The sequence below is a fragment of the Scardinius erythrophthalmus genome (assembly GCF_964197995.2).
Source record: "Scardinius erythrophthalmus genome assembly, chromosome: 18".
Classification (NCBI taxonomy): Eukaryota; Metazoa; Chordata; class Actinopteri; order Cypriniformes; family Leuciscidae; genus Scardinius; species Scardinius erythrophthalmus.
The window spans coordinates 35,406,881-35,430,644 of NC_138238.1; the positions used below are offsets into that span (position 1 = coordinate 35,406,881).

At 41.2% G+C, this 23,764-nt stretch overlaps 1 protein-coding gene across 1 annotated transcript; it reads left to right on the forward strand.

The window, feature by feature from the left end:
• Positions 1-8,236: 8,236 nt before the first annotated feature.
• Positions 8,237-23,374, forward strand: LOC308706729 (serine protease 33). Its single transcript, XM_081392541.1, has 7 exons — positions 8,237-8,686; positions 8,783-8,806; positions 9,085-9,170; positions 11,569-11,648; positions 19,095-19,366; positions 22,434-22,594; positions 22,691-23,374. The coding sequence occupies exons 1-7, from the start codon at positions 8,641-8,643 to the stop codon at positions 22,946-22,948; spliced, it is 927 nt and encodes a 308-aa protein (XP_081248667.1). The 5' UTR covers positions 8,237-8,640; the 3' UTR covers positions 22,949-23,374.
• The last annotated feature ends 390 nt before the right edge of the window (positions 23,375-23,764 follow it).

The following is a 23,764-nucleotide window of genomic DNA, read 5'->3' on the forward strand; positions in this document are numbered from 1 at the left end:
ATGTGTCCGAGTGCGGTCCGCCTTGCTCTGATGTCATGCTGACGTATGTCAAAAATCTCTCGCGAGCGCAAGGCGCACGTGTCGGATTCTGCAGTCGGGCGCAGTTGCTCTCCACCGACTGCGCTGATCAAAAGCATGATGGGAAACGACTTGCTGACGACACAGCTTAATGTTCATTGGTTTAAACAACCGTGATGTATTGTTCTCTTTTAAAATGTTTGATTTTAAAACTCTGATAGGCTATCATGTTTTATGTGTATACGTTATGTGATAATATTCCCAAACTATCTCAGTGCGATCTCTATGGGTTATGCAATGTAATTTTTATGTAAAAAAAGAAAGAAAAAAAAAACACGTCTGTATTAAAGAAAAAAGACTGATAAACATGTATTATATAAGTAGGCTACTTTGGGTGTCTTGTTCATTATATTTATTTTCATATAAAAGCAACAGAACTTAAATTCCATCCATGATCCAGTTTATTAGCAACACTGTGAACGAGCGTGAATCCAGTGAATCCCGCGATATCCGCCTTTGATCTCACAGGTGTCAGATCCACTGCGAGAAGAGAGATCTGTCCGGCTTGCCTGCGCTTTTTTCACTCCTCCCCTCACTGCAGCCGCCTACTCTCGCCTACATTTCAGGCGAGGCGAGGCGCATCTCAAACAAGCCTAATGGTTCATGGGTTAATTGCGGTGAACCATTAGGCTTGTTTGAGATAAGCAAAATCTGCGCAGAATCGATCACCGGTGATCAGCGCGAGATGCATGCCGGTTAGAAATGTGTCCGAGTGCGGCCCGCCTTGCTCTGATGTCATGCTGACGTATGTCAAAAATCTCTCGCGAGCGCAAGGCGCACCTGTCGGATTCTGCAGTCGGGCGCAGTTGCTCTCCACCGACTGCGCTGATCAAAAGCATGATGGGAAACGACTTGCTGACGACACAGCTTAATGTTCATTGGTTTAAACAACCGTGATGTATCGTTCTCTTTTAAAATGTTTGATTTTAAAACTCTGATATCATGTTTTATGAGTATACGTTATGTGTGAATATTCCCAAACTATCTGACAGTGCGATCTCTTTGGGTTATGCAATGTAATTTAAAAAAAAAAATAAAAAAAATAAACACATATGTCTGTATTAAATAAAAAAGATTGATAAACATGTATTTGGAATGGAATTAAATAAGTAGGCTACTTTGGGTGACTTGTTTATCATATTTATTTTCATATAAAAGCAACAGAACTTAAATTCCATCCAGTTTATTATCAACACTGTGCACGAGCGTGAATCCCGCGATATCCGTCTTTGATCTCACATGTGTCAGATCCACTACGAGAATAGAGAACTGTCCGGCTTGCCTGCGCTTTTTTCACTCCTCCTCTCACTGCAGCCGCCTACTCTCGACTACATTTCAGGCGAGGCAAGGCGCATCTCAAACAAGCCTATTGTGATGTGCGAAATGTTTCGAAATAGTTATGACGTAACGAAGGGTTTACTGAAATCACGTGACTTTGATAGTTTGATACGAGCTGTGAAATGTGTATGTGAAATGTGAATCACTGGTTCGCACGAAGTGTGTATTGAAAGCGCCCATCATACTGTCGGCTTTAAGTGTGAAATTATTACGTTTTAGCCATAGACAGTAAAGGTTTTAGCCCTCATATTGTATTGCCTTCTTTGCTTTAGTTGTTTAATTAATGTTTTGTGTTGCATTTTAATGCTTGCCCAGATCAAAAACACACTGACATGCATTTAGATGGTCAACGATATAGGCCTAATAAAGGCAGATTCTAATCAAGTTTTATAATAAAGTTTCCTTTTACATTTCTGCCTTTACACAAATTATTTTGTGGCTCTTTTTTATTATTTAGATTTAGTAAAAAAAAAATGGTTGAAATGTCTAAAATTTAGTCTTTTCTTAATGGCTTTCTTTATAGCAGGTTTCTATAGTTCCCATAATAACACAAGTGTTCAATGACCTGTACCTTTTTCCTGGGCAATAACAGAGAAAATGTTCAATAGCTTTTTATAAGCCGACACAGAAATTTACTTTTAAAAATAAACCTAAATATCCCATTACATTTGCTGTAAAAACTGTCACCTGGTTGCCATAAATTCACAGTTAAAAAATAAATAAATAAATAACCAAAACATGCTTGTTATCTTAAAATAATAAATGATAATACAGCTGGTAAATTAGAAAGTCACATGATAAATCAGAGTTCATCATAAGTGGCTTTACTATAAATGCAGTAAACATTCTTTAACAACATAACACCCTAATGCACATTACGGATAACAAAAATAAGAAACGTAATTATTCATTTAAAATATAACCATATGTGTCATGCAGGGAACATCCTTTTATTGTTTTAAACTGTAAATTATACAGTAACTTTATATTTATAATTATACAGGTTTTAATTTAAAAACATATGACAGTATATGAGCATGACAGTAAAATGACATATGATATGATATGATATTTTAAGGTTTCTTTACAGGTTCTAACAGCGTTATTTTATTTTTGGTAGCTAAACATTAATAAACATTTTGTTTACAGTGTACTCTGAGAAAAACTAGCCCATGTTCAAAGATAAAGCTTGAATTATGTTACTCGGATGTTCTGACTGTTGTTTTTACCAACATTTGTGGATTCAGTGTAGCATTTAATACAATTATAAGAAAGTACAAAGTACAAATCTGACTCACCAGTTGTTACATTATGAGCAGCGCGTCCACAATATTATCCCTCTATTTGAAGAGTTATTTAGGTTTACTTCCCACTTGCTTTGTTAACAATGACCTGTGTGCATGGAGTGACAGAGAGATGCATCTGCAGGCACAATTGTCCAGGAAGTGAGTGAGAGAGAGAGAGAGAGAGAGAGAGAGAGAGAGAGAGAGAGAGAGAGAGAGAGAGAGAGAGAGAGAGAGAGAGAGAGAGAGAGAGAGAGAGAAAAGAGTGACACAGCGAGTCAACATCAGTGTCAAGTTTGAACTTAATGCCAGCGAGAGAGAGAGCAGCAAAAACCCTCGAGAGATAATGGAGTGATGATAAAGACGAAGAGGGGAATGGCAGCAAAGAGCACAGTTTAATATTAATTAGCTTGCACACGTTAAAAGAAAAGTGGGATTTGGGAGGGAAATGTGAGGTCATTGACATATAAATAATAAATACTGATTTAATGTGAACATTTCTAAATAGTGCTGTAAATAGTCTAGTCCAATTGCACTTTACCCCTCTGAAAGATGATGCCTGTGCACTACACTACTGGATAGAGTGGTGCAGGGTTAGCGTATTTTTAGGCCAGTCCGGAAGTTAGCATCACCCTGCTGCCCTCAACAAAAAAACCAATAGGATTTTTCCATTAGCTTTTGGATAATTGCAGAAAATAAGATCTGTGGCAAGCAAAAGCTTATGATTCTGACACGTTTTGTACATCATGATAATCTTCACAAATGAACACAACATTTATGAATTTCGAAGCGTAAATACAATCAGCAGAATACAAAAGCTAAGCGTAGGTTAACTAAATAGGCTACATCACATGACTTTAACGTCAAAGACATAAAAAAAAAAAAAAAATCCATGAAAGCATTTCCAAAAGAGGAAAAACATATTGAGAGATAGATTACAGCAGTAAGAAGAGAGAATTATGTGAAATTTTCGAATTATGTGTTGAGGAAGGAATAAGAGCACAATGAGAGTTGGATGAGGGTAAATAAACCTGTGTGTGTGTGTGTGTGTGTGTGTGTGTGTGTGTGTGTGTGTGTGTGTGTGTGTGTGTGTGTGTGTGTGTGTGTGACTTTAGGTTGGAGAACAGGGGGATGCCACATTACTTTATTTCCAGTTGACAAGACTTTACATCCCCTACCTCTCTGTCTCTCTCAAACACTCTTCCTCGTTAAGCAGTTATATGTAGACTCATATGCTATGCTCTAAAGTGCTAAAATAAAATATAAAGAATAAAATAAGAAGAGAGAGGTTGTGAAGGAAAAAAGAAGACAGGGAGTTTTTTATTATTATTATTTATTTTAAAGTTAGACACTTGGCGTAAGATGACCTCTCAGAAATAGCTAGTAAATAAATAAATGTTTTATATTATTATTCATAATAACAATTATTATTATTATTATTATTATTTCGACTGTGTATAGTAATGTCATGATGTATGTTGTCACAGTCACCAGCTCAGTCACCAACTCTGCACTACATTTCCCAGCATCCCTTCTGGCCGCCACCTTCACTCAGCCATCACCACACACACCTGCTGCTGATCATCACCAGATACTGATTCCCTGCACCTGCACTCCCTCATCAACACAGCCTATATCAACGTGCATCATCAGTGTCTGGTCTCGTCAAGTTACTGCTAAACAGTCAGACTTCTTACCTGAACACTCACCTGAGATTTTCAGGTCTTCTTTCTTCCGTCTGGCTCCTGTCCGTCATCCCTATCCAGATTTCTAGTCATCCTTTCACCTGCACCGAGTTTCCACTTCAGCCATCGCTAGTTAAGTCTCCATCGTCTGGTTCCTGCTGTTGACCCATCACTTTTACTTGAATAAACCATTTCACCTTACCATCTGTCTGTTCCCTTCTGTGAGTGACACATGTACAGTAGCCTATATGTTTTTTTTTAAGTGGAAAATTTAAGTTAGACCCATAAGCTGACAAGTAAGTAAATGAATACATTTGTTTTAATAATAATTCTTATTGTTAATTTTAATATTGTATAATTATTGATACTAATACCAATATTATCAAATTATTATACACAATATTAAATTGTAGCATATATTATTGGCCTATTTAAGCATTAATCTTTGAATCAATGATTTTCATATCATTAGCAACATACATTTAAATCAAGTGTGTCCAGCCTTTTGAATGTATGTTAATGCCATGATGTTATACAATATATAATACATTTAGATTTTTACATTATAATTTTATTACATTTATAATTTTTACTTTTTACACTTTTTTTAAATATAAGGACTGGGGTAAGATGCCCCCCTCAGAAATAGTAAGTAAATATTATTTTATTAATAAAACAATATATAAAAAATAATACATTAATTATGATGCCCCCCCCCAGATATAATAAATCTGTCATAATTATTATGATTATTATTTAAGTATAAGTCTTTAGATCAATGTTTTTGAAATCATAAGAAACATACAGTTAAGTCAACCTTTTGGTTGTGTTAGTGTTATGTTGTAGCCTTTGTACAGTATATAATAGCCTGTTAGAATTGTATCAATTTATAATACAAATTAGATTCAGATTTTTGGTGGGCTAAATAGCCTATGTCTTAAGTAGAGTTATGCATTGTTTTTTTTTTTTTTTGTACAATGTGACTGTGTGCAACTTGTGTGTATTATTTGTGAGAACAAGCCCGTGTGTGTGTGTGCGCGCGCGCGCGTAATTTCTTGCTGAGATTCATATAGCTTTAGGGCATGCATTTTTTTTAACTAGCACCCCACCCCACCATCTCTCTATCTCTCCATCCCTCTCTAGCTCTTTTCTTAGCGCTGGGGGTTAAACGTTAAAGGGGGCTATGACGAGAGAAGGGGTGGTCACCATAGCAACAATGCCAAGACAAATATTCATCAAGTCCTTAAAACAAAGCCGAGCAGAGCAGCTTTATCAAATAACTCGTGTAGCTCATCCTGGGACAGTCAGAGATGATCTACTACAACACACTACTTAAAAGAAAGAATAGTTTTCAGCCTGCAGAGTTTCTTCTGGTTATCAAAAAGAATCTTTCCCATATTTTGAGCTTATGTGTTCTTGCTGCTTAGTGGAACCGAGGCTTCCTTCAACACCTTTTGTCGTGTCTGTTTTCTGTTTCGCGCGCTCTACTTTCTACTTTTTTCCTAGTGTTTGTTGCTCCTGGCGACACCGTGGTTCATCCTCCTCTCTCTCCTCCTCCTCTCTGTCCCTGTCACCTTCAATCGTGCTGTAGAAGCAGACACAGAGCCCGAGGCCAGAGAGAGCATGAGAGGGACACACACACGCGCGCGCGCACAGCAGTAGCACATTCGGGCGTAAAATGTGAGAAAAGCGCGTTATAAATCAAATGTATTATTATTATTATTTGTATTATTATTAACAGAAGAGGCAGGGGAAGGTGAACACGGAGTCATGTAATGATGATCTGCATCTGGCCGCTTGACCGATTTATAAAAGTGTTAGCGCCATCTTTTGCCAGTTCCGAGAATTTCAAACAGAAAATAATTCATTTCACAATCTTTTTTGTTGTTGTTGTGGTATATTATTTTCAACTTATTTTTTAATTGTGTGTAACAGCAGAATTCCTGGGATAGTCAGCAGAGAGATGATCTACAAAAAATCATCTGCAAATGACCTGATGTCTAAACTCCTGACTTCCACATGAGGCAGCATTAATGATTTATAACAAAGAATAGAGAGAGCTTTGATGATAATAAACAAATATTTAATTACTACTGTCACTAGACGTGGCATTTAAAAGGAAAATGTTGGTCAAAAACATAGGCTACATAGCCTATATAAACTGACCACCAACCACAACTTTCAGATGAGTTGTGGAATATCATAGGCAGTGAAGGATACATCGATGCTGCCTTTCATCATGTATAGATGAAGGTATCTCAGTAAACAGGATGTGACATCATCGAATGCTGTCTTTCTTCCTCCCTCTTATGCTGCCCGCGGAGGCAGCGTTTTTCAGCTTTTAAACACAGCCTGACTCTTTGGCTGAAAAATGCTGCCTCTGCATTATCTCTTGAGTAGGTTCTTATTTTGAATAAGTAATAAGACCGCTAAAAAAGTATGTTCTATATGGTATGAATGTGTGTAGTATGGATATACTACATCCGCCATGTTGTCAATATCATGTGACCTACAAGCCTCAGTTGCGTAGCTTCACTGGCATTCATAAACCCTCTCCTGTGGCCTCATGGGATAGTAAAGTGTCCATATGCACACTTCAGAATCTGCCGGAAGAAGTAGGTCATTAGGGGACATTTTGCTTACTCTTATGAGTACTGTGAGTTTACATACTTCTTTTTTTACACACTGTTTTTCGCTTACTATAATAGTAGGGAAGTATTTGATTTCGGATGCAGCCAATGTCTTTCCTGCTTTCAAATGTTTGTGTGTAAGTGCACTTAAAATATATTGTTTATACATAATCAGCATCTTTAAATAAATAGTTTTATATTCATCTATCATTTTTATTTTTTATTGGGTCATTCACAATGCTCTGTGGGATTGTAGTTGTTTTCCTTATTAAAGCCATTAATTATAGTCTTGTAGCCTACCATTTTTTTTTTCAAATATATATATATATATATATTTTTTTTTTGCTTTGGCTTGGTTTCAATGACAACAGTTTTTGGGCTAACAATAAAGTTTGGGTTCAGTTCAATTTACAGTGTGTTTTTATAGACCTCTTATGTGTCAGAAGATCAAAGAAAATTTGATTTCTCAATTCATGACCCTTGTAATATGGCTGCTAAACTCAATGACTGTTACCCCTGGGAACTACTCTCCTGCACTGCTGGTTTCATGTCACTCATATTACACACAAAAATATTTTTTTTATCTTAAATCAGTATTGCATGCTTGTTTATTTATACTTTTTTTTTTTTTTTTTGCATAGCTACTTCATGAGTGGGAGAATGAACAGTCAGCTGTTTATCAGATCATGTGCTTCAATGGTCCTGATCACCCTGTGAGGGTTTATTTTCAATACTAAAGAAACAGTAATATTATAAATTATTCTTAAATACCTGTGTTTTTTTTTGTTTACATACTTTGTTTAGAATTTATAATAATTATTTAGAATAGCATTTTTAGCTGTGAACTCCAAATTAATTTGAAAACTTTAACATGTGCACACCACAGAATTACAAAGTCATGATCACCAAATAAACTAAATTAATTATTATTTGTTGTCAGTAACTTCATTGGCATTACGTGTGGAGGCCAATGTTTAAACCTGTTATACCTGTTTCTCAGTCATGTGCATAGAAGAAGGGACTGATTGCTAAAACTTGTTTACAATGTTCCTTCAACCCACACAGCAGTTTTAGAAGACATATGATATGCCATAGACAGAGATAAAGTCTGTAGCTTTTATGGGAAACAAACAATTAAATCAACAAAGCCACCACAAGGCAGAACTGTAGACCTTGAAGCTTTACTATGTTGTTAAGATTACACACATTATAATGTTTACTGAGAGCCTATTTTAAAACGTGTATTCATTAGTCCACTACCAAACTTGCCCTACCACATTCTCGGAGAAATTCCCGAAACAAACCATGGGAGACCAAAACTGCTAGAGGTGAACAAGTGGGCGGGGCCAATACTCACTCTGGGTGAGACGAACGCTCCTGATTGGTCATTGTAGGACAGGTAGGAAGACCACTTTTGAAGAACAAATCACAGTTAATGTTTTTTTCATGAGCGAAACTTTCGACGTCTTCGAATCGTCTCTTCGCCTTATTTCGTCGACCAAGGCAGTGAGGAGGCTATTTCTAGAAACATCAGCGTTTTAAAGAGTTGCGTCGTCGATCTCCGCTGAATTATCAACAAAGTTGGACTTTTGTGAAGACCCCACGGAATACAGGTGTTTTGATAAGATGCGGTGCGCCGAATGTTGTTGGACTGTCTTCGTCATATTGATTGGTAGGTGCACAGCTTTCCTTATAATAAAAATATATCTATATTTTTTGCTAATGGATTGTAACTTCATTGTTTTGCTTTATGTCGGGCGCCATTCAGGTTTATGGACGGGCGAGGCTCAAGGTAGGAAATTGACCTAATTTTGTACTAACGCTGTGTATGAGGATGAGGAAAACATACTAGCTAAAATCTATACTTAAAATATTATTATATCATTTTATATACTTAAGTATATAGTTAAAATACGTATAAAAGTGTGTACAAAATTGTATGTTTGTAAAATAGGCCTAAATTTTGTGTGATAGGCTACATAGCCTAATCATTTTAAGATCCGTGTTGTGTGTGAATTGTTTTGTGAGAGGAAAGCAAACAAGTCAACAGAATCAACGTCTTTTTCTCAGAATGTGGTCGGCCACCAATGATGAACAGGATTGTTGGAGGTTCTTCTGCGTCAGAAGGTGCTTGGCCTTGGCAGGTGGATATTCAGGTAAGAATGGCAGGCATTTTGAAAGTAAAACTGAGAGAGCTCATTTACATACAGCTTACATTCCTGTAGCTCAGACAGTCGAGAAATGGCAAGATCATGAATGCATGAGCTCATCAGAACAGTATTAATTTAAAGCAAAATCATCATCATTTTGTTTTTTATTTTAGTCCTCATACACAGTTCTATACGTAATTTGACAAAGTCAAATGTAATGTGACCTCGGGTAAAAGACGTCTTCCTTGAGGGGTTCAGCAAGGGGCTATTCATTCTTCCACACCTTTTTCTTTAAATTTGCTCCCTTTGGGTTGGATTTTTATAAAGTATGGAGTGTCATTTCAGTGTTACGCCGACAGCATTCAAACGTATCTACCACTCAGGCACTCTACCAATTAATTTGAGTCACTTTTAGTGTTTTAAGAACATACAAAATTGGAGTAGGTGAAAAACAGGATAAAACTGAGGTTATTGTTTTTGGCATCCCAAATAACTTCACTAAAGCTCTATTAGATCGAGTCCCCTGTCATCATGTTCGAAAATGTCAGTAAGAGATTTAGGCTTTTTAATTGATATCCTAGAAATGGAATGGCAAATTAACTCAGTGGTCCGGGCTTGTTTTTATAATTTGCGTTTGTTAGTTAAAACTGAACCATTTTTATTATATGCAGATTTTGAAAGAGTAATTCATACATTTATTCAATCGCTGCTGGATTTCTGTAACTCTCTGTATTCTGGCATCACCTCCGCACTTTTGTCTCGATTACAGTAAGTGCAAAATGCTCTTAAGGAGGCTAAAGAAACACAAATCAGTTACACCTGTATTAGCTTCTCTAAAATGGCTCCCTGTCCATCTTAGAATTAGGTACAACGTTGTATTGTTTTTGTATAAATCTTTAAATAACCAGGCCCCACCGCATCTGGCAAACCTTTTAATCCTGTATAATCCCTCCAGAACATTACTCTTAGAGAATCAAAAACTCCTTGTAGTGCCTAGAACCAATCGCCTACATAAAGGCGATCGAGCCTTTGTTGTAATAGTGCAGAGACTGTGGAAAGAGCTGCCGTTACCTATCAGGTCTGCCAAACCGTTGTCGAATGTGCTGAAAGATGATGGTAGCGTATAATGGTTAATGTTGTGTTTTATATGTTGTCATTTTATTGGTCAATGTGTGTCCTTATTTTTAAGGATGCACCATGTCGGTATCGGCTGGTCATTTTTAATGTTATCGGGCCAATAAGAAAATTTGCCCGATATATTAAAGCTGATAAATAATGAATTATTTCCTTCAGATGTGCACTGTTCAGCATGATGGTTTTGAATTGCTTGAAATATGATTGAAGCTACAAAAATTATTGTGTGGATTAAACATGGCTTTAATGGTAAGACTTTTGTTTTTGTAACTAGGCTCTCAAAAATTATATATTTGGATGTATTGGCTAATATATCGGTTATTGGCTTTCAAATATAAAGAGTTTTTGGTATTGGCCAAAATCTTTGTATCGGTGCATCCCAACTTATTTTAGAACTTTTATGTAAAGCACTTTGGTTAAACCTTGGATGTTTTAACACTGCTATGTATTTAGACAAGATATTTAAAGGGATAGCTACCCGAAAAATGAAAATTCTGTAATTTACTCATCATTTGCTGAACACAAAAGAAGATATTTTGAAGAATGTCGGTAATCAAATAGTTGATGGGCCCCATTGACTTCCATAGTATTTTTCCACGTGTATTATGGCAAAAGGGTAGATAAAACAAAGCTTCAGTTTTACAGCTAAATTTAAACTATACAAAAGATACAAAAACAAAACAGTTACTTAAGACCTTTATACATAACTAAAATTAAACTTTTCATAAATGTACACAAATTTGAAATGTGTACTACACATTTTAAATTCCCTGCCACAGTCATTCCACATTTTAACCCTTTGGCGAATATAAAAAAAATTTTTTTTATATTTGTCCTTGCCTAATTTTTTTTAATAAACAAACGAACAAACAAACAGCCTCTGGATCTTGACTTTCAGGGCAAGGTTTAGGATACGTTTTGAATTGACCTTAGTCAGGTTTGGCTGCATATTGAATTGAACGCTGAAGAAAACGCGGCTGTGAAGGATAGACTTACACTCTTTACAATGGCAAGATCACATGATTTTCAAAACTTACACTGTTCAAAACTCTTTCATGGAGTTTTTTTTTTTTTGGAAAGATGTTTCGTCAGCTGGACAGTCGGTAGGTTGTTAAATAACAGTAGAATCCTTTGTACTTCTGTCCCTCACAGCCTTGTTTTCATTCCTGTCAAAAATTAAACGGGGCTTTATCTCGAATAAGGTCTATTGTCTGTAGAATCTGTTTTTTTATTGATATTCCACTGATTGCTTGCTGATGTGTACATACAGACTAATACTCAAGGACATGTGTGTGGAGGAAGTATCATCTCGGACAGCTGGGTCTTGTCTGCTGCACATTGCTTTCCCAAGTAAGTTTCGGTGCACTTTTTTCAACACCCAATTAATCTTTGTTTGTTTATTTTTTGGATATATATATATACTTTAAATGATCATTTATTTCTGTGATGCAAAGCTGAATTTTCAGGATCATTACTATCAAAGACATTATCAAAGTTGGAAACAGTTCTGCTGCTTAATATTTTTTCATAACCTGTGATACTTTTTTATGATACTTTGATGAATAAAAACTAAAAAATAAATAAAATAAAAAAAGCAATTTTTTAAAAAATAGAAATCTTTTGTAATAACAATATACACTACTGGTCAGTAATTTGGGTCAGTCATTTTTCTTTTTTCTTTTTTTGAAATCAATCAATACTTTTATTCAGCAAGGATGTGTTAAATTGATAAAAAGTGATAGTAAAGAAGATTTATATTATTAGAAAATATTTTTTTATTTTGAATAAATGCAGTTCTTTTTAACCTTTTATTCATCAAATATATTAGGCAGCAGAACTGTTTCCAACACTCATAATGAATCCTCATATTAGAATGATTTCTAAAGGATCATGTGATAGACTGGATGTCACATGTGACACTGAAGACTGGAGTAATGATGCTGAAAATTCAGCTTTGCATCACAGGAATAAATTATTTTTTAAAGTATATTCAACTAGAAAACTATTATTTTAAGTTTCTAATAATATTTCACAATATTACTTTTTTTTCTGTATTTTTGATCAAATAAACGCAGCCTTGATACGCATTAGAGACTTCTTTCAAAAACGAACGAGAACGAGAACGAGCATATCGTAACCTATGTTCTCTGAATAGGGAACGAGACGCTGCGGATAGCGCAGTGGGATATTCTCTGAATGTGCCGACTGTCTGAAGCCCTATAGAATCACGCCAATTCATTGGCTGATGGCGCCCGCGCAATCTGGCTCCGCCCCGACGCGCTTGCGTCGCATCATTACATATTTGCGCGCGCCATCTGCTCCTCAGATTTCTCTGCCGAAAAGAAAACTGTCAACAGAGCGAGGAGCTTGCCAGCTAACGCAGCGTCTCGTTCCCTATTCAGAGAACATAGGTTACGCAAGTAACCAGAGACGTTCTCTTTCATAGGTTCACTCAACGCTGCGGATAGCGCAGTGGGAACGGACTACCAAACTCGTCAAGCTAGAGCGCTTTCCATGACTGGTACATAAATGAGACAACGACCAAGATGAGTTCAAACAGAAAGAACCTGGGAACCCGGGGTCATGTCAAGATCCAAATTATAGAACCTTACAAAAGTGTGCGGAGAGGACCAGCCTGCCGCAACACAAATGTCCTCCAAAAGTGCTCCTCTAAAAAGAGCTTGAGAAGATGCCACACTTCTGGTGGAATGTGCTCTAATGCTAAGAGGTGAAGGCAAGCCACGCACCTCATAAGCCAATGAGATAGCTTCTGTGACCCAGTGGGAAATCCTCTGCTTTGATGCAGCAAGCCCACGGCGGCCAGCACCGAAGCAAACCAGAAGCTGGTTAGATTTCCTCCAACCGCCTGAGCGGTCTAAATATATCTTAAGAGAATGAACTGGGCAGAGCAAATTAAGCTTCTTATCTTCCTCAGAAGAAAATGGAGGAGGATGGAAAGCGTTAAGGTTAACCACCTGCGAGCGGAAAGTTGTGGAAAGAACTTTGGGGACATACCCTGGTCTCGGCCTCAAGGAAACCTTGACCAAGCCAGGAGCAAAGTCCAAGCAAGACTCGCTAACAGAAAGAGCTTGTAAGTCTCCTACCCGCTTTAATGAGGACAAAGCCAACAAAAGAGAAAACTTGAGAGTTAGAATCCGCTCCGGAGCTGACTCCAAGGGCTCAAAGGGGGCCTTCGTCAAACCCTCTAGGACAACAGAAAGGTCCCATGAGGGAACTCTAGGGGAGCGAGCCGGTTTCAGGCGCTTAACCCCACGCATGAAGGCCGAAACTAATCTTAGTTTCCCCAGGGGAATCTCGTCTGATTCCCTATGTGCTGCAATAGCTGCGACATAAACTCTGACTCTGAGAGTGGTAGCAGCTGCTCCAGAAGCTTCTCCTGCAGAAATTCCAGTACTGAACCAACAGGGCAGTTAACTGGACTCCTATCATGTGCTAAGCACCATGTCTCAAAAACCTTCCATTTGGAGGAATATAGCCTCCTTGTAGAAGGGGCTCTAGCACTCGCAATGGTCTCCTGAACGTCAGTTGGGAGATCAGAACTTAATGCTAACGGCCTCTGATCGGCCAAACATACAGCTTCCACATGTCTGGGCGAGGCTGCCATATCCTGGCCTGCAGCTGGGACAGCAGGTCTTCCCTGACCGGGATCTTCCAGGGGGAAGATTCCAGAAGAGGAATTAGCTCCGAAAAGCATGGCTGAGACGGCCAGAACAGAGTTACCAGGAGGAGGCGGACTCCGCTCTCCCTCACTCTGGCCAAGACCGCCTGGATCAGTTTGATGGGCGGGAAGGCATAGAGTTTCTGCGTTGGCCAAGGGTGAGCGAACGCATCTATCCCTAATGGAGCCGGGGGACTCAGGGAGAACCAAAGCGGGCATTGGGCCGACTCTTGAGATGCAAAGAGGTCCACTTCCGCTTCTCCGAAAACCTCCCAGATCAGGGCCACCGTCTGGCGGTTCAACATCCATTCTCCCGATCTGAGTTTCTGCCTCGACAGAAAATCTGCTGCGAGGTTCAGAACCCCTGGGACATGAACTGCTCTCAGAGATAGGAATCTGCTCTGAGACCACAGGAGAAGGTGACGCGCATGCCTGTCTAGGGTGCGCGACCGAGAACCCCCTTGCCGGTTCACATGAGACACCACTGCCATGTTGTCTGTTCTGACAATGACATGGTGTCCCTCCAGAAGAGGGAGAAAATGATGCAGAGCCAGAAAAACGGCTCTTAACTCCAGGCAGTTTATGTGCCAAGAGAGAGTCTCGCCAGTCCAGACCCCACACGCTGGTCTGCCCTCGAAAACTGCTCCCCAGCCGGTGAGAGAGGCATCCGTCGTAATCATCTGGCGACGAAATACCGCACCCATGCTGACCCCTTTCCGAAGAAAAAGAGGGTCCCGCCAAACTGACAGGGCTCGAAAGCAACTGCGCGATACCTTCAGTAGGCGAAGGGTTGGCCCAGAGGGCCGAACCCCTGAGAGCTTCATCCACCACATGAAGGGTCTCATGTGGAGCAGGCCCAGCGGTAGCACGGAGGAGGCCGCGGCCATTAGGCCCAGCATCCTGCGGCAAATGCCCACAGACACGTGATGGCCTAGCGAAAAACGGGCCAAGCATGTCATTAGACTGGAAATCCGCGCAGGAGCCAAGCGGGCCTGCATGAGAACGGAATCCATGTTCACCCCCAAGAAAACGGTGCTTTGAGCCGGAGCAAGAACACTCTTCTCCGAGTTCAACCTCAAACCGAGAGACTGGATATGACTCAAGACTATGTCTCTGTGGTGGGTCACTAGCTCCCTGGACTGGGCTAAAATGAGCCAATCGTCCAGGTAATTTAGAATACGGATGCCCCGGAGCCTCAATGGGGCCAGAGCTACATCCATACACTTCGTGAATGTCCTCGGGGCCAGAGCGAGGCCGAAGGGAAGGACCCTGTACTGGAATGCTCTTTCTCCAAAGGCGAACCTGAGGAACTGCCTGTGTCGCCGTACAACCTGGATGTGAAAGTAAGCATCCTTTAGGTCTACTGTCACGAACCAATCCCCTGGCCGAATCTGAGATATGATAGCTTTCAGCGTCAACATCTTGAATTTCCCTTTGTAAAGGGAGAAGTTCAGTCGGCGGAGGTCCAGTATGGGACGCAAACCGCCGCCCTTCTTCGTGACCAGGAAATAACGGCTGTAAAAGCCCCGTTCAGTTTTCCCTGAAGGAACCTCCTCTATTGCTCCTTTGAGAAGGAGGGATGAAATTTCCTGCTGAAGTACAGAAGCCTGAGTGGCGCTGTCTACTACAGTAGGAAAGACCCCGTTGAAACAGGGGGGATTGCGGCAAAACTGAAGAGTGTAGCCGAACCGAACTGTGCGAAGAACCCAAGACGATACCCCTGGTAAGCGCTCCCATTCTTGAAAGAAATGTGAAAGAGGAAGAGGGATGTTGTAATGCAGACGACATACCTGAGTGAGGGTGCCGTGTTGACATACGTGGGGTAGAGAAGTTGACTGTGCAGGAGAGCCCTTGGCGTCCTGGCACGTGATGGGAGGCATCGATGCTGGGGTCATGGTGACCAGGTCCGTCTGCTCCGGAGGAAAACGGAAAGTGCCTCCGAGGATGCGACCGGCAGTTATAGAGAGTGTCGGGGGTGAGGGGAGAAAGCAAAAAGCGTCTCCTTCCTCCAGCGCCGGGCTGAGTAGAGATGGTGAAAAATGGCCTGCACTTCGAGACACTCTGAGAGGCGAAGGTGACAGGGCAAGGAAAGGAGAGCTGGGAGGTGGGCAGAAACGCTTGCGCGGTCTGTCCCAACCTTGAGGAAGCAGAGGAGCTCTCCTTTTTCCGACCCAAGGGTCAGGAACGGCTCTTGGCCGCCGGAGCGGTCGGTCCGCTTCATCTGGAGGCGCTTGTGAGGCCGTTGACGGGGAAACGGGCGACCACGGGCTCCCCAAACCGTGTTAGGTGGGGGATGCACCGGTTCGCTCCTCCTGTTAAAGAACTCCGGTCTATGAGAGGGACGTTCTCTGGGTCGAACAGGGGAGGGAGCAGAAGGTTCCCTAGCCCTCCTGGGCATGAACTGTCTGAACGCGGCCGATTGGGATTTGGAGGAGCGGAATTTCTCAACCACCGTGTTGACCGCCTCACCAAACAACCCTGTTTGAGAAATGGGGGCGTCCAAGAGGAAAACCTTCTCCTTGTCACGGATCTCCGTGAGATTAAGCCACAAGTTGCGCTCCACCGCAACAGAACCAGCCATAGAGCGACCTATAGCACGTGCGGTATGTTTGGTGGCTCTTAAGGCTAAATCCGTAGCCTTACGAAGCTCCTTGACCGCTTCAGGGCTGACGCCATCGCCCTCGTCCATTTCCTTCAGGACGTCCGCTTGGTAGGCCTGAAGAATGGCCATTTAAGAGTTCAGTGTTAACACCCACTGTTGTGATTGGATAACGTCAGTGCCTATGCATCAATTGTTAACGCCCCCTTTTCAAAACGTGCAGATTTTGTGGAGCTGTGTTTACCGTTACCATAGTAATGGGTGATGCGTGCGAGGCGATGGCGATTGCAATGATGTTTGAGTCGGAATCAGAGGAAATGAACCATCAACACAACTAAGAATGCATCAGCCCGTCCACATAGAAAGTGTGAAATTATTTTGTCAGTTTGACAGCCTAGATCTTTTAATAGCCTACGGGGCGTGAACATGACGTCCATGAAAACAATAAGTAGGCTAAACTAAGTAAAAACACGGGGATTATTCATAATGAATTAAACTGCAATTAACGTTTTAAAAAAGTTTTAAGTTTTAAATAGCCTACATTACTTACAGTTTGCGTCGTCATTGTTGAGCCCAGAATAGTCCACACGGCCTTATCTTGCACAAAAGTTTTCTGGCAAAGCCAGCCTCATACTGCGATTGTTCTCAACTGTCACTCATCCTTGAAATGTGGAGAACACACGCTTAAATTAACACTGCCATGACTGGGACATCCGCAAAAAATAAACTGCATCCATTTTCCCCTGACGTCTGGATCTTTCAGCAGCGTATATTATTCAAACATGTTGTTTGTCCACAGCCAGGAACAGCACATCTGCGTGACATTGCAATCTCCTTGTAAACAGACCCACTCGCTGCACGTCGACTGAACACATGTGAAGCGTGTGACAGATGCGATGATGAAATGAGGCTAGTTATCTTGCGCTTGAAGCGTAGTTGTCTACGCTGGAGGCGGCCATATGCAAACGACATATGTAGGCCTGAAGAATGGCCATAGTGTGCAGGGTCATGCCTGCCTGCCCAGCCGCCATGTAGGATTTTCCAATGAGAGAGGAAGTTGTCCTACATGCTTTAGAGGGGAGGAGGGGGCACGACTTCCAGGACGGCGCGGACGACGGAGCAAGATGGTCGGCTAAAGTCTCCTCAATCGCCGGAATGGCGGAATAGCCCTGTTCCACAGAACTCACTAGGTTGGTGAAATCAGCAGCTGCCGCATTAGTGAGGCACGCAGAGAAAGGCTGCTTCCAGGATCTGGAAATCTCGTGATGCAGATCACTGAAAAATGGCAGCTTTCTCCGTTGAGGCCTAGAATTAGGGCCACTGAGAAGTCTCTTGTCGAGTTTCGACGACTGAGATTCGCGGGGCTCGTCGGGCCAATCAATAGCGAGCTTCTCCGTAGCGCGCGAAAGTACGTCAACGAGCTCCGCGTAGGCCGCAGTAGGCCGCGCTTCCTGGCTGCTCGGCGGGATAACCTCGTTGGCGAGAGTAGGCCCGAAATCCTCGGAGTCTGAGGCCTCGGTAAAAAGTACATCCTCCAGCCCGAAAGAAACCGCGTCACGTGCTCTCGGGCTGGGGCGCAAATAATCGTGCGAAAATTCGACTGGCATGCCTCGCGCGTGCCGAGGGGAGGGAGGGAGAGAAAGAGCAGGGCTCGTCTGCTCGAACTCCACATCCTCAAGCTCTACATCCGAACCCCAAGTCGCGGATCCACGAGAGGCCTCGGGAGCGCAACAGGGGGAGACGAATGATTCACTCTCAAAAACCGCGAGCCGCGATTTGAGGGTTTTGAGCAACAAATTTTCACAGAATTTGCATTTAGACGATCCTATGACTGCCTCGCGCACATGTGAAAAGCCCAAACATTTAACACACTTACTGTGTGGGTCGTTGTTAGCGATGTAACGAGCACATGGCGGGGTACAGCGTCGGTATTCCATGGCACTTCACCGTAAGGAGAAACAGAGTTCCGCTTGAACAGTCGCAGAAGCGCCGAGAATAATCCAGAAGTTGTAATTCGAGCTCAGAAAAATCACGAGCGAAAGGCAAACGTGACCGCTTCATTCTGAAGGCAGAGAAATCTGAGGAGCAGATGGCGCGCGCAAATATGTAATGATGCGACGCAAGCGCGTCGGGGCGGAGCCAGATTGCGCGGGCGCCATCAGCCAATGAATTGGCGTGATTCTATAGGGCTTCAGACAGTCGGCACATTCAGAGAATATCCCACTGCGCTATCCGCAGCGTTGAGTGAACCTATGAAAGAGAACGTAATGTTTCCAAACTTTTGACCTGTACTGTATATATATGTGGATCAAAACCTTTCATCAAAGTTATACATGATTTTTGAACAATACCTGTTCTTGTCTTTGAACTTTTTTGATCCACTTCAAATGTTGACGTGTTTGTGTGTGTGTGTGTGTGTGTGTGTGTGTGTGTATATATATATATATATATATATATATTATATATATATATAGTTATACAGTTATGTCCAAATAAACAATTTCTCCTCTCTGTCCAGCCCTAATGACATCTCCTCCTACACAATTTACGCGGGCCGATTGCAGCTGAACGGCTGGAACCCGGACGAGTCGACCCATAGTATCCGTCGTGTGGTGGTTCCGCTGGGTTACACGCACCCTGAGTTGGGTCAGGATATTGCTCTAGTAGAGCTAAACACACCTGTTGTGTGGTCTGACCGCATTCAGCCTGTGTGCTTGCCATATGATAATGTGGAGTTCAGCAGCGACATGAAGTGCATGGTCACCGGATGGGGTGACATCAGAGAGGGAGGTGAGTGAGTACAGTTATTTAAGCGTGCTTTCAGTTCAGTTTATTTATAAAGCACTATTAAAGGGGTCATGACATGGTTTTTTCTTTTCTTTTATTGTGTTCCCTTAGGTGCAATTATAGTATTACTATAGTTTTTTGGACAAATAACGTTTTAAATGTAGTGATTTATGACCTTTTCCCACCCTGTTTCTCATGCTCTGATTCAAACAGTCTGTTTTGGGGGTGTTTCCCCTTTAAGAGTTCAGTGTTAACACCCACTGTTGTGATTGGATAACGTCAGTGCCTATGCATCAATTGTTAACGCCCCCTTTTCAAAACGTGCAGATTTTGCGGAGCTGTGTTTACCGTTACCATAGTAATGGGTGATGCGTGCGAGGCGATGGCGATTGCAATAGACCAATTTCAAGCCGACGTCACAGTTACGTCACGGCGTTAGCTGGTGGCAAAAGGAAGAGCGGCCAATACAAACAAGCACATATTCGGCTCATTATAAGGAGCTTAAATTATTATTATTGTTATTAAATGTCATCTTGTTGTGTTGTTGGGTACAAGAATCAACGGAGTACAGGCTCCAATTTGAAATTTTATCGCATAATGTTTTCTAAATGATTGTGATTTTTTGTGAATCATCTATGATTTTATACATAGTTTTGATTGATTGTGACTACTTTTTGAAGAACCTGGTAAAAAAGGGTAATCGAAATAAATACATAGTTAAAAAATGAATATGCTGTATCTGGAATTTTTATTTAATCGCATTCGTTAAAATTGCACCGTAATGTCACTTACATTGTCGTCTTTGTGTCTGGTGGCCGTGGCGCTGGCCAGGCAGAACTGCGGATCGGATAGGCTACCACACAAGTCTTGTACGTGGCCATTACAGTTATAGGCATCTAAAGATTTATATGCCCTCAGTTTCTGTTTACGCTCAGTTTCTCTATCGGGTAGGTGTAGAAGTCAGTCCACTCAACCGGAGACTAACGTTAATGTTAATCCTGTCAGATCGTCCATTCATTGACTGCGTGTATGGTCAGCCAATCTGGGATGTCTGTTAAAATTAACTTTTGCAAATAACAATCGCGGTCCTGGACAGTGAATAACCTTGCACATTAAGATAAAATCGGATTTTCTCCAGTCATTATTAAAAAAACAAGCTAACAAAACTTGCAAACCTACGTTAGTGAAGCGGCCAGAGGGCTCGTTCTGCCACCACCTAAGCTCCGCCCACACAAAAACGTCACCATGTTTACCAACTGAAAATTGGTCTATGATGTTTGAGTCGGAATCAGAGGAAATGAACCATCAACACAACTAAGAATGCATCAGCCCGTCCACATAGAAAGTGTGAAACTATTTTGTCAGTTTGACAGCCTAGATCTTTTAATAGCCTACGGGGCGTGAACATGACGTCCATGAAAACAATAAGTAGGCTAAACTAAGTAAAAACACGGGGATTATTCATAATGAATTAAACTGCAATTAACGTTTTAAAAAAGTTTTAAGTTTTAAATAGCCTACATTACTTACAGTTTGCGTCGTCATTGTTGAGCCCAGAATAGTCCACACGGCCTTATCTTGCACAAAAGTTTTCTGGCAAAGCCAGCCTCATACTGCGATTGTTCTCAACTGTCACTCATCCTTGAAATGTGGAGAACACACGCTTAAATTAACACTGCCGTGACTGGGACATCCGCAAAAAATAAACTGCATCCATTTTCCCCTGACGTCTGGATCTTTCAGCAGCGTATATTATTCAAACATGTTGTTTGTCCAGGAACAGCACATCTGCGTGACATTGCAATCTTCTTGTAAACAGACCCACTCGCTGCACGTCGACTGAACACATGTGAAGCGCGTAACAGATGCGATGATGAAATGAGGCTAGTTATCTTGCGCTTGAAGCGTAGTTGTCTACGCTGGAGGCGGCCATATGCAAACGACTGCTACGTCACTTCGTACCGTGACGTCACTTCATACCATGGATCCAGAACGAGCTGTATTTAGAGCTTGATTAAATAAATGATTCGTTTATAATGGGGAGGACGTCTTAAGCTATGAAACTTGCAGGACGTTTTAATGGTACAAAGACCTCTTATATGCCAAAAGATCAAGGCAAATTGGGTTTCTCATGTCATGACCCCTTTAAAACAACAGAGCGTTGACCAGAGTGCTGTACAATAATATTTTTTTTTCCGAATAAAGTAAAACAACAACATCATAACACAGACGAAAACACCTAAAAACAGTACAAACCAAACCAATGCCTCAACACACTGCAGTCTCGAAAGCTAGACAAAGAAGATTTGGCTTCAGACGTCTTTTAAAAATGTTTAGAGTTGGAGCGAGTCTAATGTGAGATGGTTGGCTATTCTGTCTCTTCGGTGCTGCCACTGCAAAGGCCCGATCACTCCTTCACTTATACCTAGTCCAATGAACAATTAAAACAGACTGGTCAGAAGACCTTAAATTCCTAAAGAGCTCTGACAGGTAGGAGGATGCTAACCCATTCAAGGAGCTTAAAATCAACCCTGTACTGGGGTCCGTTCTTCGTACCTCGCTTAATACATCTGAGATGATTTGACAGATGCCAGCTCTTCTAATCGTGAAAACTAATCTCTGGCTAATTTGGTTCTTCAAACAAATTTGCGGATGTGATTAAAATGTCTGGATTAAGTTGTCTGAGATTACTGCGCATTCTTGTGTTCATTGGAAAGGCCAGATATATCAATACTCGAAACCATGACCAGCAATGCAGCGATTGACGGGCGGCAAGAAAGCAACGTAATGACATCATATTAAAAAAGAACATCACACACCTGACGAAAACCTTGAATTTCTGGACCTTTATAAGGAAACAACCAAGCGACCAAAAGTCCTAGGGTCTTGGACCCCTCTGATGAACACTCAATTTTTTTGAAAATGATTTTTGGGTCAAAATGACCCGATGGAAGGATGAGGGTTGAAATTAAAATGAAAAATATTTATTGGTGTTATTTAGTTATTAGTCTTTAAAAGGTATAAAAGGAGACGCAAAAGCAATTTCAAATGATTTTCTCATCTCTTTTAGTTTCACTACAGGGGGTCGGCCCATTGCAGGAAGTCCAAGTGCCAATCATTGACTCCAAGACTTGTCAGGATATGTATCTGACAAACCCCTCAGAGAATGTCGACATCCGCGCTGACATGATGTGTGCTGGCTACCCAGAAGGGGGCAAAGACTCCTGCCAGGTGAGGAGCATCGAGTGCTGGTGTGTGAAATGCAACTGCACCTTATTTGTGCATTGCTCATGTTCATAATATCTTTCTGTTCTCGTGCTTTCTCAGGGTGACTCCGGCGGCCCTCTGGTTTGTGAGATCAGTGATGGTAGTTGGGTGCAAGCTGGAATCGTGAGCTTCGGTCTCAGCTGTGCTAAAGCAAACCGACCCGGAGTCTATGCTAAAGTGTCCAGCTTTAGTAACTTCATCCAAGGCCACGTTGGAGGAGTCCAGCTCAAGAGCGCATCGAGTCACAACTGGGCCGACCGGGTCATGGTGCTCATCAGGACTCTAACTCTGCTGGTATTGGTACAGATTCTGAGATAGATGCACATTTATCCTTGCAGAAGCGGAAAGCCCACCCCAAAATACCGTCCTACATAAACAGAGATTTTAATGCCATAAGTGGCTTTTTTTTAATAATTATTTTTAAACAACTATATTATGTAGTTTCCTATTTTGTTTATACCAAAGTTACACAAACAGACATACTGAATGATATGAAATAAGAAATTTTATGTGCTCACTTGATTGTTATAATCTTGTAACTCTCTGAAATTTGTGCAAGTGTACTGATTAACACAGCTGATTATACTGCGTAATTTAACTCAAATCCACTTAAAACAGATGAACAGATCTGTGAGATTTCATGATGCAAACTAAAATCTAAATGGCCTCTTAACAATTGAGCCAAACTTGTTTCTTCCGAAATGTTGTACATAAAACTTTGTAATAAAGTGATTTTTGTTTTTGATATTTTGTATGCTTATTTATGGTAGAGGTAAACGTTACTGACCAATCCTATCATAGCAACTGTTGCCGTCTGGCATTTTCTCAGTTAAGCTTCTGTGTCGTTTGAAGATATGCGTGGAAGATATGCGTTTTAACCTTCTGTTCTGCTGTTCTTTTTTTTTTACTTCATCTGAATTTTTTACTTCATCTGAATGCTACGAAACTTGGTAAAGGTTTTGGTACTTGGTGTATGAACCCCCATGAAACGGTTAGATGGTCCAGAAAAAAGTCACTTGTATTGTTTGCGGTCAAAAATGGCCACATTGGAAATGAATGGGAGGCGAATTTCATCTTTTGGAAACGTTTGGTACTGCGGCCAAACAAATTCTTACTGAAAGCATATATATATAT

What these genes read in the sequence shown, in the direction of transcription:
- LOC308706729 (XM_081392541.1), top strand. Translation starts at nt 8,641, where the DNA reads ATGCGGTGCGCCGAATGTTGTTGGACTGTCTTCGTCATATTGATTG. An exon ending in TGTCTTCGTCATATTGATTG is followed by an intron (nt 8,687 to 8,782) that starts GTAGGTGCACAG and finishes GGCGCCATTCAG; the next exon opens with GTTTATGGACGGGCGAGGCT. An exon ending in GCTGCACATTGCTTTCCCAA is followed by an intron (nt 11,649 to 19,094) that starts GTAAGTTTCGGT and finishes CTCTCTGTCCAG; the next exon opens with CCCTAATGACATCTCCTCCT.